At 41.1% G+C, this 14952-nt stretch overlaps 1 protein-coding gene and 1 pseudogene across 5 annotated transcripts in view; both read left to right on the forward strand.

Moving 5' to 3' along the window:
• The window catches only part of ABR (active BCR-related), a 306836-nt gene that overhangs the window by 204886 nt on the left and 86998 nt on the right, over positions 1 to 14952 (forward strand). For all 5 annotated transcript variants that reach the window (XM_018561033.1, XM_018561031.1, XM_018561032.1 and 2 more), the window contains 3 exons: positions 8956 to 9008; positions 13552 to 13692; positions 14606 to 14727. In XM_018561033.1, the coding sequence (XP_018416535.1) occupies positions 8956 to 9008; positions 13552 to 13692; positions 14606 to 14727 (316 nt within the window). The remainder of the gene's footprint in view (positions 1 to 8955; positions 9009 to 13551; positions 13693 to 14605; positions 14728 to 14952) is intronic.
• LOC108790712 lies at positions 301 to 693 on the forward strand (annotated as a pseudogene).

The raw sequence follows: 14952 nt of genomic DNA on the forward strand, positions 1-14952 counted from the left end.
CATTGGTCTGGATTGGGTTTAGAACTTTTACTAACAATTGTGCATGCACAGTCGAGCGTCCGTGCGGGGAAGCTACTGGCTTTACTGAATTCACAGGTGAAGGTGCCTGCATCCACATCACTTATCACATAATCATAATAATAACAAACAAAATACAGGTGCCTTTCCTGTAAATTATGTTTGTTATTATGATTTTAGATTTGTGATTGTGAAATATCTGGACCCAATCACCTCTTCTGTGCTTGTGCACATGGTCCAAATTTCTAACAAAGTCCAGAATTCTGTTACAACGCCGGCACCATGGTCCGCAATAATGTGCTTGCCAATGCGCTTAAAAGCATCAGCAATGCAGAGAAACGTGGTAAGCACCAGGTTCTCATCAGGCCGTGCTCCAAAGTGATTGTGTGAATCCTTGCAGTGATGGTGAAGAATGGCTACATTGGTGAGATTGAAATAACTGATGGTCACAGGGCCAGAAAATTTTTTGTCAATCTCACAGGGAAACTTAATAAGTGTCGCACCATCAGCCCCAGATTTGAGGTGCAGCTAAAGTATCTGGAGAAGTGGCAGTACAACCTCCTGCCTTCACATCAGTATGGATATATTGTGCTCACAACTGTCGTGGCCATCATGGACCATGAGGAACCAAGGCGAAAACACACAGGAGGCAAAACATTGGGTTTCTCTTTCTAAATGGTAAAGCAGGCAGGACATTAAAATGTTATCAAACATGAAAAAAAAATGTTTAGTGCTATTGCTCGTTCTGTGAAAACATAAATTTTTTTAAAATATTGCATAATTGGGTTAAAGAAACATTACATTTTTATTTCATCTGCTAGGGGACCAAGTGCATATAACATTTGGTCCCATTCAAATCCATCTCAGTGTTGCCAAGCAGCATGGTCAGACAATTTAAGCACTTCTGTCCGACCACACTGCTAGCAAGGAGATGGGGTTTTGAGTGACAGCACTGGTCTCTGTCAGCAGGGACCACTCTGCAGGCCAGTGCTGCTATTCATAAGAGATTACTCAGTGCTGCTGGGTGATCTATCTGCCAGGGCTGTGCATTTTCAAGCAGCTCTGGCAGATAGGTCACACAGCCCTGCAGCACTGAGTGATCTTTTATGAATGAACAATCAGTGCTGTCAGGGCCAGTACAGTGTATGACACAGCCCCAACAGCTCTGACCATTCATTCATAAAAGCTCACTCGGCACTTCAGGGCAATGTGATATATCTGCCGTGGACTGCTTGTAAGCACAGCCTTGGAAGGTAGAACACAGGTTTAGAGAAAAGGGGGGGCAGACTAAGCTTCCTCTCATCAACATACTGTACAATGCTTCTTTAACCCCTTATTAGGACATACAGTGTACAAATGTATTTTACAACTGATAATGAGATCTCCCAGCGCAGTACAGACGGTTAATTACAGTAAACATAACTTCTTACAGCCCCCTCTTTATCATAACATAAGGGGGAAGCTACAGAAAGTATAAAGCACTTTAGATTTTAAGCAGCAGTTTGTACAAAATGTTTAAGATATGCAATGTGAATGGGAACATATAACAAATGTAAATACACTTCAAGTAAATGATAGAAAAGAAGAGGAGGGATTCAGGTTACAAGGAAGCCAGTCCCACTAAAAAAAGGACACGTGAAAGCTCTATTTTATGCAACTTATATCATTTTGGTGTCACTGGTTATAAAATAGTAGCAAAGACAAGTGGAGCTGTTCTGTTTGGATGCTGAGCAGGTTTTCATTTTTTTTATATTTTTAGCCATGCAAGCATCCATAGACCTTTGATGGCACTCAAATTAACAGGCTTGAACTAACTGCCCTTAGGCACTTTGGTCTTCTGTCTCGCACATAAACACGAATGCCTTTGTCAACCAATCTTTTTTATTATTATTATTCCTGTGGGTAGAAGAGGTTGTACGACAGCCTCGGCCTGTGCCACTTATTTCAGTTAGGAAATACAGGTGTCACAACTTGTTTTCTCACATGTCTGATGAGAGAGCAGCAGACAGATGGCTAACCCCATATATGCGAGATGCTGCATTCAACCGTACCAGATGAGAACAACTGTCATTTCATGTCTCTGGGCAGTTTAAGGATATGTGGAATGGCTTTATGTAGGCCTGTGTTCCCCGGTCTCTTATTGGAGAGAGGCAACACAAAATAAGAGATGCCTAGAGAGCTGTCAGGATCTCCTGGCTCAATATGGACATTAATAATAAAACAGTAGAGAAAATGTCTTTGTGCATGTCATGCTGTGCAGGTACTCTGTTCTTTCTGGTCGGACGGATAGAGGTCCATTCAGGAGTATTTAGTACATTGGAGATTGGGTCCTGTTGAAGGATCCGTAACACAGTAGCCTCCATGCACAAAGCCATATAAGATATTATACTTGTGGTTATTTTATCTATTGATCTTTTGCTTATTCTCAAGATGTCCAGTTCACTAACAGAAAATCACATTTGTATGAAATTATTTTTCTGCATGAAATGAACATTTAACTGTTGAAAGCCTTATTACACTAAAGGTTGGTGGACAGCTGACCATCACACCTGTATGAGCTTACTTCACATTCCAATGCAAAACCATGGGCACTAATATGGATTTGCCCTCCCCTTGCTGTTTTTTCCAGCCCCCAATCTTCTGGGAAGACTCAAGATGTTCTGTAGTTTCTCTGTGGGAATTTGTGCCCATTCAGCTACAAGAGGATTTGTGAGGTCAGTTACTGATGCTGAATGAGAAGACCTTGTTCAGTGTTCCAGTTCATCCCAAAAATGGAGGCCACTTAAGTTTTTCCACAGGAACTCATAAAATCATATCTTTATGGAGCTGGCTATGTGTACAGTGGCACAGTAATGTTGGAACAAAAAAAGCTCCTTTTCCAAACTTCTGCAAGAAATGTCTTTGTATGGTATAGCATTACCAGTACCCTTCAGTGAAAACACCTAACTCAATCATTTGGAGGGTGTCTGCATACTTTTTAAACTTTTGAACATAAAGTGTATCTCATGAAGTGTTCTTAGGGGCTTGTTCACACCAGTTACAGTGCGTTCCAGAGTGGTTAGCTGCTGGAACGCACTATCGCACACTAAACTCCCCATTGCGTTCTGCGGCAGGAGGGGGCACCACAGCAGCGCCCCGATCACCCGCACCAAAATGCGTGGCAAAACAATGCCTACGTACCGGTCCAGTGCGATCACAAGAAAATGCAGCATGCCACGTGTTCCGATGCAGGCGAGGTGCGTGACTGCAGTGCCATTGACTTGAATGCACCACCATGCCCCCTCCCGCCCCAGAACGCAGGGGGGAGTCTAGTGTGTGATACAGTGCATTCCAGCAGCTAACCGCCGTGGAACGCACTGTAATTGGTGTAAACAAACAATAAATCTCACAGAAGTGTTATTATATCTCCAACTGAAATGGCTTTTTTTTTCTGCTCTACTCAATAGACACCTTATTGAAGGTCACTGTTACCAGTCTGAAGTTAGTTTTATTCTATGGAAAAATCCATGCAGTATTCTTTTTTTCATTTATTTTTGTAGTAAAAATACTTAGTAAAAATAGTTACGAACATCCGAGTTTCGTACGACTCCTACTTACGAATGGAGGTTCCACTAGTTGTAATTCTACCGCGCTCGCGCCAACATTCGTAGTACTGTACCTTCTGTACATTACAGGAAGTTGTTAGATGTGCAGACGAGGAGTGCCTGCCTCTTCTTCCGGGTCTAGTACTGTACATTACAGGAAATTGTACAAACATCTGTCCAAGTTGCATTTAAAGTAGAACTCCATGCAAATTTGTTTTTTGGTTAGTATGGTGTGGGGTTAGAGCCACTGTGAGGACAGCAAAACAAATGTTACAGGGGGTTAACCCTTCCCTATGCAATCCAAAACTAAAAATGTACCTGTTCCAACATGCATACATATTCAACTTAAGGATAAACCAACAGACCCTATCTTGTTCGTAACCCAGGGACTGTCTGTAACCCAGGGACTGTCTGTATGTGCATGTGGTAAACTCATCTAGAACATTCATTGATTTATTTAGCAAAAGCGTCAAAATAAGAAAATAACACCCAGGCATAACAATAACTCCAGTATTATGCATTTTGAATTGAGGCTATTGACTGAAAATTGTGAAGAAAGAAAAAAAACCCATAAATAAGGTGATCTTACCAGACTAACATGGAGTCTGCCACCACTTGTGAGAGCAATAGGGTCTTAGTTGTTTGACATCAGTGTGGTGATCGAGCCTCTGCTAATCCAAATGCCACATTTGACTTGCAAATTTTGACACAAAGACTCATTGGTTGAGAATGAGCAGTGCTCCAGTATTGTTTGTTTAAAACTGAGGGAGCAAGTCAGGCCTGTCACTGCTCCAGACTCTGGGGTGTGACATATATTATATTACAGTGTGAACCTATGCAACATGCACATCTTCTGTTCAATCGTTGCTGCTTAAAACAAATAGGAGAACTTGTGTTTTAAAGGCATGAAACAAAGTTGGGTTTGATGAGCAATAATTCTTCCTCCCAACACATAACATCACTTCTATTTTTATCTGAATCTTTCATTCTTGATGTAATGGGTATGGCAGGCTCAGAAAAGATAATTTAAATCACTGTAGATTGAGATGGAAGTGACCCTGAGCTGAGTACTGACAGCAGTTCCCATGCCTATGCTGCTCTGCTTACTGTGCTAATAAAGCTGTTATCAGGCTCTTATGTGTTCTGGTAATGGCCCAAGTGCCACCTTGTGTATTGAAAGAACTGGTGACGTGGACTACTAGAACATATCACAATAACTATGACAGAGGTGATGCCGTTGCTCGCCATGGGAGGTGATAACTAACAGCTTCATTTGCAAACAAAAATCGCTATTTTACTGCAACTTTGGCCACGTGTTACGATTTAATTGTATGATATCATTTAGGTTTTCCAACCATATGAAGTGCAGGGTGCTACCTGATTGGATACACAATCAATGAATTCTTAAGGAAGGCCCTTGCACTGCATTCTTGATGGTAAATCTGAAGCTGATTGTACAATATTTTTGGATTATTTACTGTAGCTCTTTAACATTAGAGTAAGCGGATCCATGTAAAGAAGCAATACTCACCATTGAGCCTGGAGTTCATTGTGATATCATGGGCTGCACCACCATGCTGTCATTGTTTTATATTGATGGCCATCTGAGTCCTGCCTACATCAAAGAGTGACCAGGCTACTCGCTGCCGGCCACAGTGCATAATGAAAAGAATGTTTCCCTATTCCAGTACTGTACACTGGACTTGGCAAAGTAGTCATGGGCATCTGTACACAAAGAGGCTGCTGTTCCTGGCTTTAGCAAGCTCTATAAGCACAGGCAGTAGGGGTCCCTGGCTGTACAGAGAACAGTCTGATGAAGTTGGGGCTCAGATGACATCCTAAAGTGCATGTAATCATAATCCCTCACTTATATTTACAATCTATGTAGGCTCATTATAGTGGGCACAATTCAACAGCTAACTCCACACGCTTGACTGTAAGGTTCTGAGGTGCTTGTCATCACAGCTATACCACCAGAGATATTGACCATTTGTCAGTTTAATTATATACTTCCGGCCACGAGGCTATGAACCTTTCCCCAACTTCCCTGTGCTGTAAAGGCCAAGAACTATATGAAGGATTATAAAAATGACTTTGACAGAAGGATTAGTTGGAGGAGTAAATAAGAGAATGAGGGTTTCCAGGACGATTTATTGAAAAAGACTGTATGCTGAACAGTTTGGCATAAGTGGCCTTAATAAATATAAATACTGCTATGACTTAAACAGAGTGAATTATGATTTGGTAATGTGGGTTGCCGCGCTTGGGAATATGCATTGAAGAATATTAAATAAGACTGGAGGCAAAAATTGTGAACACACTGATAGATTTCCTCATTCTCCGGTGTGTGCGTGCCAAGTTGGTCGGAATTCTTTTCCAGCACCCGGGACCCTGGACATGAGGTGGGTCGGCTGGACCCGGAGGTGTTTTTTTTATAAGTCCCTGGACAGTGCCCCATTGGTGGTATACTTCCAATTTGATGAATGTAGCCTACAGTGTTACACTTACTGTGTGCTTGGAGAGGACTATGGATCGCAGGTCCAGGTTGTATATACAGGTTCTGTCAAAGGGTGCACATAGCCCTGCTCCTGGCATTTATTAGTGCAGTGTCAGCACCTTAAGGATCACTGGAGTGGGAGCAGAGTTTGGTGGCTTAGTTGTGACCTGGACAGAAGTGGAGAACCTTTCTACAACCTAGGCCTTGGAGTCGTACCCAGACACACAGGATTGGGGTTTAGAGATATAAACACAACACGGGTTCAGTTTAAACGTCATCTCCAGCCAATATTTTTCCCTTTTGGATAGAGGGAAATGGAAATGGTTACAGCCTGTACAAGGTATTTCATACTGACTGCGGCTCTGTTGGGATTTCTCTTCCTGACTTATCACCAGAACAGACAGAAAAGTGAAAAAGAACTTTGAACAGTGTTACACTTTAAATCAACTCCATGTTAGTCTGGCTCCGGGTCACACGATCTATAGGCTTGTACAGCAGAGCTATAATGAGAAAAAAAATATCATTAGCAGAAGATAAAAGTTCACCCGCAGGAACTGTGCTGTACATAGGCTGTGCAGAAAGCAGAGATGTGGGAGGGCCCCACCCACTACAGGCTGCCTGCAGAAACGTACAGGAGGGGGTGGAGACAAGACCAGTCATCCTGCACAAGTAGAGAGAGAAGCAGTGACTGGTCTTTATTACAGGAAGCTCCTGCACAGAGGCAAAGTTTCACACCGGATTACTATACACACCTGGAAGAAATAAACAAAACACACCCAAGGTTCATATAATACACATGGCTCTTGTTTTTAGACAATATTTGCTTATCCCAGAGTTCAACTTGAATAACTGCTAAACTGCTATATCTAAATATAAAGATATATTTTACATTTGTGGTGTTCTGCTTTGTGTCCTGTTCTTAACTGCCCTTTTAGGCTAATAATATGACAAAAGTTACATTTTAACGAATCAGGGAGTTGCGTGTGTCAGAAATATTACTTCCTACTAGGTTTCTATTTTTACAGTCTACTTTCTTATTATCTCCTCTTGTTCCTAGTTTAGCGACCTTTAAGAAAGAACCAGTCACAATTGAAGTATTCGGTCTAAAAACGTTTAATTAAAGTGACTCTAAACGCAGGAGTTGAATCTTAAAAATACAGTCAAGTACCCTAAATAATAGCAAAAATGTGTCTTATTTGTGTATCACTCGGCTGTAAATCCTCAAATCATCTCTGAATTGGTTCTGACACTGTCCTTCCTTCTGGAGGGTGGCTACTTTTCTTCCCCATAGTCCCTGTGTGTTGTAAAGTAGCCACCACTCCAAGCTCACTCCTGAGATAGACTACAACCTCGATATAAATTAGTAAACTAAATATGAGATTGTATTCCATCACAGGAGCGAGCTTGGAGTGGTGGCTACTTTACAACACACACAGGAACCATGGGGAACAAAAGTAGCCCCCCTCCAGAAGGAAGGACAGTGTCCGCACCAATTCAGAGATGATTGGAGGATCTACAGCCGAGTGATACACAAATAAGATACATTTATGTTCATAGATGAGGCTTTTACATAACAGTTTGTCTGTCCTCTAATTGTGACATTTCTTTCTTTAATTCACGATTTGGGTCCCATATGATGGATCTTCAGCCTAAGAATAGTCTTTGTGAGTTCCATGGTGCAGGTTTTGGTAATATTCAGTCAGCATAGAGATAAATGTTCTTTACTTAGACCACCATATGAAGAACCGTGACTATATACAATCACACTTTGGCCCATTATAGGGAGTGTTGCAATATTCATATTTCAAGGATGAACATTTTCAAAATTTGTAATCACTTTTATGTAAATGCATTTATTGTGTACACTTGATCTGTGAATATTTCCATCAGACTGTAGTATTATGTAGGAGTATGCACACATGCATTGAAACTAGATTCCAGGCCCCCTTGTGATATCTTTAGTAACATAGCTCTTGTATTAAATGATCACATAAGTCAAAATGATATGTTTGTCATAGACCTAAATAGAAGGTGTATGACCTGCATGCTTATGGCTCTTGTTTTTATGGTAGTGCATGTGTGACACTCTGCTTGTAACCTGGTGTTCTGGGAACACCTAATCCCCAGGCTGTGATTCTGCAAGATTAATATTTTCTGAATTTGCCCCACAAAATATGTTTAGTGTAACTATGCACACATCATCATTTAGAAATAAATAGTTCTACTTAACTTCCTACTACATTTTATGGAAAAAGGATCCTTTTTGGAGGTTTCTGCTTAGTGTCTGTCGTTTTTACCACACAGGTAGTCAAGGGTGTTTATTTACCTGGCAGGGACACAGAGGACTCTTCCCCACCCTACTGCAAAAAAGAAAGTGTTTTTTTCCCCTGTTCCATTCACTATCTATGACAGTGACCACTCAGGGAAATCAGACCTGACAGACGTTCTAATGCCTCCCCAACCTATTGAAAACATAATTAATAAAAATTGTCTGGAGTTCAACTTTAAAGTTCTCATGTGTTCTTTGTATAATTTGCACTTTATGGTGTGCTTAAACTTGTTGTATTGAGCTGTTTTTTTAAAAATTCTGATGACTCTCTCCCAATATCTGCAAAAGAAATACAAAACCTGGTATTAGAGAAATAAATCTCCTGCGATATAAGAATCTATACCATCGTGTCATGTGCAGAGGAGTTGGAGAACCAGTCTGTGCCCTGATCATATAACGTTCGTGAACTGCCGAATATAATAATGTAGATTGAGTGTCACCCTTGGCTTTGTCATTGTTTGCTCAGTCCACCCTTCCTGCGGGTGAACTTTTATCTTCTGCTAATGATATTTTTTTTCTCATTATAGCTCTGCTGTACAAGCCTATAGATCGTGTGACCCGGAGTACTTTAGTTCTGCATGTGAGTAGCTTTATATTTTTAAACCAAACATCACTGTGATATACATGAGTCACAGCATGACTAGTATGATGTTATCAGGAAATTAATGAACGGCTGGTTTATAACATCAAGATATCTCAGATAAGTTCATTCTAAACATTATTGTTAATTATAATAAGACAAGTTCATTCTAAATATCATTTCATAATAATAACACAAGCTCATTCTAAATAATAATAGAAAAATTATGAGTCAGTACTTTATTTTTTCGAGAATAGGTCTGTTTGAAGGGCTTTATTAAATCAGAACTCCATGGAATATTGTTATGAAACCTTGCAGTGGGGCTACCCCTGCACTGCAAGTGTTAAGATGTTGAGTGCTCGATTTCATCTAGGTACTAAAATGAATAAGTTATATACTCCTCTGATCCTTAGAGCTGGCTTCATCTTGTACCGGTTTTTCCAGAATTCCCCACCCCACCACCTTGCTGCTGCAGCAGTCTAAGGATCCTCGAGTCATCACGTTCTATACACAGTGTATAGGACGTGAGGACTTCGAGGGACATACGAATTGCTGCAGCTTAGGAGGAGACAGGCTGGTGGGAGCGCTGTGACAGGTTCGGGTGGGTATACATTTTTTTTATTTTAGTCCCTAGGCTAAAACAAGCAGTTAATCATTGCAATGCAGTAACCCCACTGCAAGGGTTGATGCATTTTTTCCCCCCAGAATTCTTTAGGACATCCGGCTGCCGTATGCATACCTATATGATGATACCCTTTGGTATAATATTCACCCCTTCTGTCATCAGATTATTTTAGTAAAAACCACTACTTGAATTCTCTGTTGGAGACGTATGTAAACTTCTTTATATGAACTACTTTTCCACTCTACAAACTACCAAACAAGATAAATAATACATTGTTTTATGTTTCCAGACTATGAAGGGCAATGTAACTCCTCTCAGCATTCCCTACACCCCTTCCCTTCCACTATTCTAGCTGAATTTAGCAACAGACTTCCATAGGGGATTAGATGAGGAAAACAAATTAAGGACCCAGTTATCACAGTCTGTAAAAGTAGAGGCCTGGTACTTCCCCCTCTATCCTTGCCGCCCTAGTCAGTGGCCCACTGATGCCATATGGTATAGGCTTGTTTCTTTGGATGCTCTTTGAATATCTCCTTCAGTTTTACAGAATAACATAATTTCTTTCTGGATTACTTCTATTTATTTATATATATTTTTTTAATTGCAAATTCAACTTTTGTTATCTGTTTGCAATGAATTTAGAGATACTCTGTTCAAATACAAATTCATATAATAGAAGTTTTAGTAACAGTATATACCGAAATTCCCATCTGTAAACCAAGCCCATAACAGGAACTCCATCCAGATTTTGGATGGCTTTACGTCTCTTTTGTGGAGTTCTACCTCAAACCTGGTCCGGTCACATGTGAATCCTTTAAATCAGAATGTACTGTTGATGCACTTCATTTGTTTGACACATGGCAATGGTTATATTGACGTACACATGTGAAGCAGAACATCTCCCCCTAGTGTTGGCATCTGTGATCCAGAAACAAGAAAAGTTTCACACCGATGATGATAAATCATATGGAAAGGAAATACAAGTAGGGCTGCAAGTAATGATTATTTTCATAATCGATTAGTTGGCCAAATTGAAAAAAAAAATGAATAAAATAAGGTACTTAAAGGTGAATTATGAGGCGAGTGATTTTCACTCAGCCTCATAATCTGAGCCGACCTGTGACAATGAAACTGTCACAGGTCGGCTCAGTAGATCGGGAAGTAAGCGAACACATGCCGTCGCTCTCTCACTTCTCGATCTATCCCTGCAGAGAGCCGTGACTGTCACTCACGGCTCCCTTCAGGGATTCCCCCCCCTCCCCGATCCTCCAGCGCTGACTGTTGGAACGGACAGGGTGGGCACAGCTGGCTCTGCCTCTGGATAGGCAGATCCAGCTGTCAATCACGCAGCTGAGTGGATCTCGACAGCAATGTCGAGATCCGTTCCGGCTGCAGCGTCTCAGTATACCGCGAGCTGTGGGTCACTGGAGAAGGCTAGTTTGTGTTCTCCAGTGACCCTAAGGAGAACTATGGGGAAAAGCCCTGACCCCATAGTTCTCCTTTAACCAGTTGACATCCGCGGTGTTAAACCCCCTTCCCATCCAGGCCATTTTTCAGTATTCAGCGCTGCGGTACTTTGACTGACATTTATTCCGTCATGCAGCGCTGTTCTGAAATTAATTTTATACCCTTTTTTGGGGACAGATAGAGCTTTCTTTTGGTGGTATTTATTCACCACTGGGGGTTTTATTTTTTTACTATATTAAGGAAAAATTACCGAAATTTAAAAAAAAAAACAGTTTCCCCTATATTAAATGATAAAACATTTATTATTACCCAATTTTTTGGTAAAATATAAAAGATGGGGTCACGTCGGGTAAAAAGACACTAAACATGTCAAGCCTTAAAATTGCGTGCGCGCGCGAAACCTCAAAAAACGATAATACCCAAAATTGGCCATAGGCGACGCTTTAAAAGCTGTTACCGCTCATCAGTTTAGTGTTATCAGTGATTGATGGCCCTAAAATGATTGCTCTCACTGCGACGTTCGCGGCGATATGTAACATGTGTAGCGCAATTGTAATTTTTGCGCGCTGGGGCACCGGACGCGTATTTACGTTTATAGGCGCGTAAACGTGGGGGTGGGGGAGTTAAACATTTTGGGGGGTTTTTTTCCCCTTTTTTTATATGTGACTTTTATTTTATTTTACTTTTTTATGTGTTACTTTTATTTTTTTTTATTTATATTTATTTTTTTGCACTTATTGTTATTGCTATTATATGGGGGGATAACAATCCCCCTATATAATAGCAAAGGCACACTGACAGGTCCTCTTTATGGAGACATTAGGGGTCTCTAGGACCCCTAATATCACCTGTGGACCCCAAAAGAAGCTGATGAAGCAGAGATCTGCTTTATCAGCTTCTTCTCTCTGGCTATAGCAGCCAGATGACTGACAGGTGAATGCGGAAGTGATGTAATACACATCACTTCTGCATTCACAGCCCGGACGGAGATCAGCAAGGAGCTGATCTCCCGTCCTCCTCCTCCTGACGCCCTCGGAGCCGGTCCCGGGATCCAAGATGGGGCAGCGGATCCCGGGAATCAAGTTGAGGGGTCAGGGGGGGAAAAAACGAGCACATATAGGCGATCGGCGGGCTATGGACCCGCTGGTCGCCTATATGTGAAACACCCGGTAACGGGTGTGTTAAATCGTCGGGTCTTTTCTGCCCGTGCGTGCCTGCTAGGGGGCGCGCGCGAGCAGAAAAAAATTGCCATCTGGAGACGGCAACCCGCAAATGCAGCAGTGCCGTCCGTCCGTTTTTTTACTACGGGCGGACTGCAAGAGGTTAATTTGAAACAAAATACACAAATGCAGAGTTACAAACATAAAGTTTACTTTAGAATAAAACTGCATGCACAATTTTTTGCAATCGCACTGCAGTGGAAAGCATAGCATTGCGGCACCGTGCTTACCAGTGCGGGTGATCACACTGTGGGAAAGAGGAGCGTTTGGGGTGCCATTGAAATGAATGGCACTGCAACGCTCCTCCAGCAGCAGAATTTGTCAGCCTGATCCGAAAATGATTTTTCCCCCACCTTTTTATTTATAATTTGTAATAATTGTATTTTAAGCACATGGCGCTTGAATAGCTTCAACCAGGGAATGACAACTGCCAGTTGTAAGGATCCGCAAATGGCAGCAGAATGTAAATACAACAGGTAGTGGGCTGGTGCAAAAGCCAGCCTGCTATTGGCTTTTTTAAATTGCAATAGCCGATAGCAGGCGTGCTTTTGCACCTGCCTACTGCTTGCTGTGCCCTCCTCCAAGCCTAGAGAAGAGAGCTAGGGGATCCAACCAACTAATTGATGATGAGAATAGTTGACAACTATTCTCTTTATCGATTAATCGATTAGTTTTGTTATTATTATGGCTCATTAAAGGGCCTTCCCTAGCATGATGATTAATGTACAAAACAAGGCCTCCACATATTAAATAACAGCATAGGTTGCAAAGCTAGTATACAAACATACCTCACTTCAGTTGCTGATCTAGTGGTGGTATAGCAACCATCTTGGCAAAAAGCAGAACCCATAACAGTAGGGGGTGGAGCAACATTTTGGTACTCAAAATTGTCCAAAAAATTAGTTTGACATTGTTTCAGCTGTGGAGCTGCTATATATCCTTCCAAGTGGTTTGTTATAAGGCTCTCTACACAAAAAAAGCTAACCTAATAGGATGCTGTTCAAAAGATCATTTTTCACCCAGCTCGATCTAATTTTAAATGGACTTTTGTTGAGCTAGGTGTTGCTTGCAGGGCCACCCATGGCTTGAATTTTGGCAGATTCATTAGGATTGAGCCGAAATTCAAGTCATGTATGGCCAGCTTTAGCAGCATGCTGTTGCTGTTAACAGAAGGAAAAAAATGTTACCAAAAAGTATTAGTATGTTCATATATATAATATCTGTATTTCAGGATCTCCTTAAACATACTCCTGCTGACCACCCGGACTATCCATTGCTACAAGATGCTCTCCGTATCTCCCAGAATTTTCTTTCTAGTATCAATGAGGACATTGATCCACGGAGAACTGCAGTCACAACACCTAAGGGAGAGGTGAGGAATACAGAGAAACATTCACTACTGTGGAACAAGTGAGATCAGTGTTTGATAAGAAATGGCTTTCTATCCTCTCACTAATGTTTCCCAGATTGTTATATTTCTATAATCATTTGTATAGTCACCTCCTTGTTTAGCAGCTGCTTTGCTACAGCGTTGCTGGGTGGTGAAAGTGTTACGGGAGGAGGATGTGGTACACTTCAGCCATAGGCTGGCCATAGATGGCGAGACATCTCATCATCCTTAATTGACTTTGCTGAGCTCTGAGACCAGATGTGATCATTGCTTGATACTGACTGCCCCATGTGTGGCACTTTGGATCGTTTAGATTATTCTTCATTAATGAATGAAGTATTAGCTTTACTTTCAGGGAGATATTCTGAGAATCCCGAAGAATCCTGAAGAAAAATAGATGGTCTGGAGTCACAGGGTACACTTACAATAAATTCTCAAATCATACCCATCTCCTGACTACCACAGAGCTGGTACTACTAAATAATACCATGCACCACCTGATAAACTGCATATTTGTGTATGTTGTACTTGGTATTCATTAGTTGTAAGTAGTCAGGAAATTAGTTTTGAGGATTAAACATCCTGAATATTAGAAAGCAGTTCTTCAAAATCAAAAGCACCAATTGTTGGACCGTCTATAGCCAACCTTAACTTGTCTTTCTGGTTAGATTAAAATTGTCTTATCACTGGTGTTTGAGGAAACTGTGAATACAATGGCAAACACAAAAAAACCTAGAATAGGCAGAATGCTTGTAATGAATTGGAGCTCACAGCAGGTATATGGAAGATAGTTTTCATCTTTTGCCAAAGTATATCAGAGTTCTGTTGTAGCCTGCTTTCTTTGCTTTATTGATGAACCTGAAATGGTCAAATGAAAATGATTTCCAATTTACAGACCCGGCAGCTGATTAGAGATGGTTTCTTGGTGGAACTCTCGGAGAATTCCCGAAAGCTACGTCATCTCTTCTTGTTTACAGACCTACTGCTCTGTGCCAAGCTCAAGAAGGCATCCGTTGGGTAGGTAAAAGAGATGTTGGTGATTGGTTCCTAAACTCACATTTGATTTTCCGTCATTGGATATTATATCTGTAGTTAATAAGCCATATTTGTTTTCTCTGTATGCATATGTACCACAGCATCTGTATAAAGAAAGTTCCCACATACTGCTGTACATTTCACAGAAAACGAAGGATATAATGTAACTTTGACTTTTAGTGCAAATTAAGTTTCTTAGAGTATTAA

Source organism: Nanorana parkeri, unplaced genomic scaffold, assembly GCF_000935625.1.
Source record: "Nanorana parkeri isolate BGI_ZX_2015 unplaced genomic scaffold, ASM93562v1 scaffold494, whole genome shotgun sequence".
NCBI classification, from domain to species: domain Eukaryota; kingdom Metazoa; phylum Chordata; class Amphibia; order Anura; family Dicroglossidae; genus Nanorana; species Nanorana parkeri.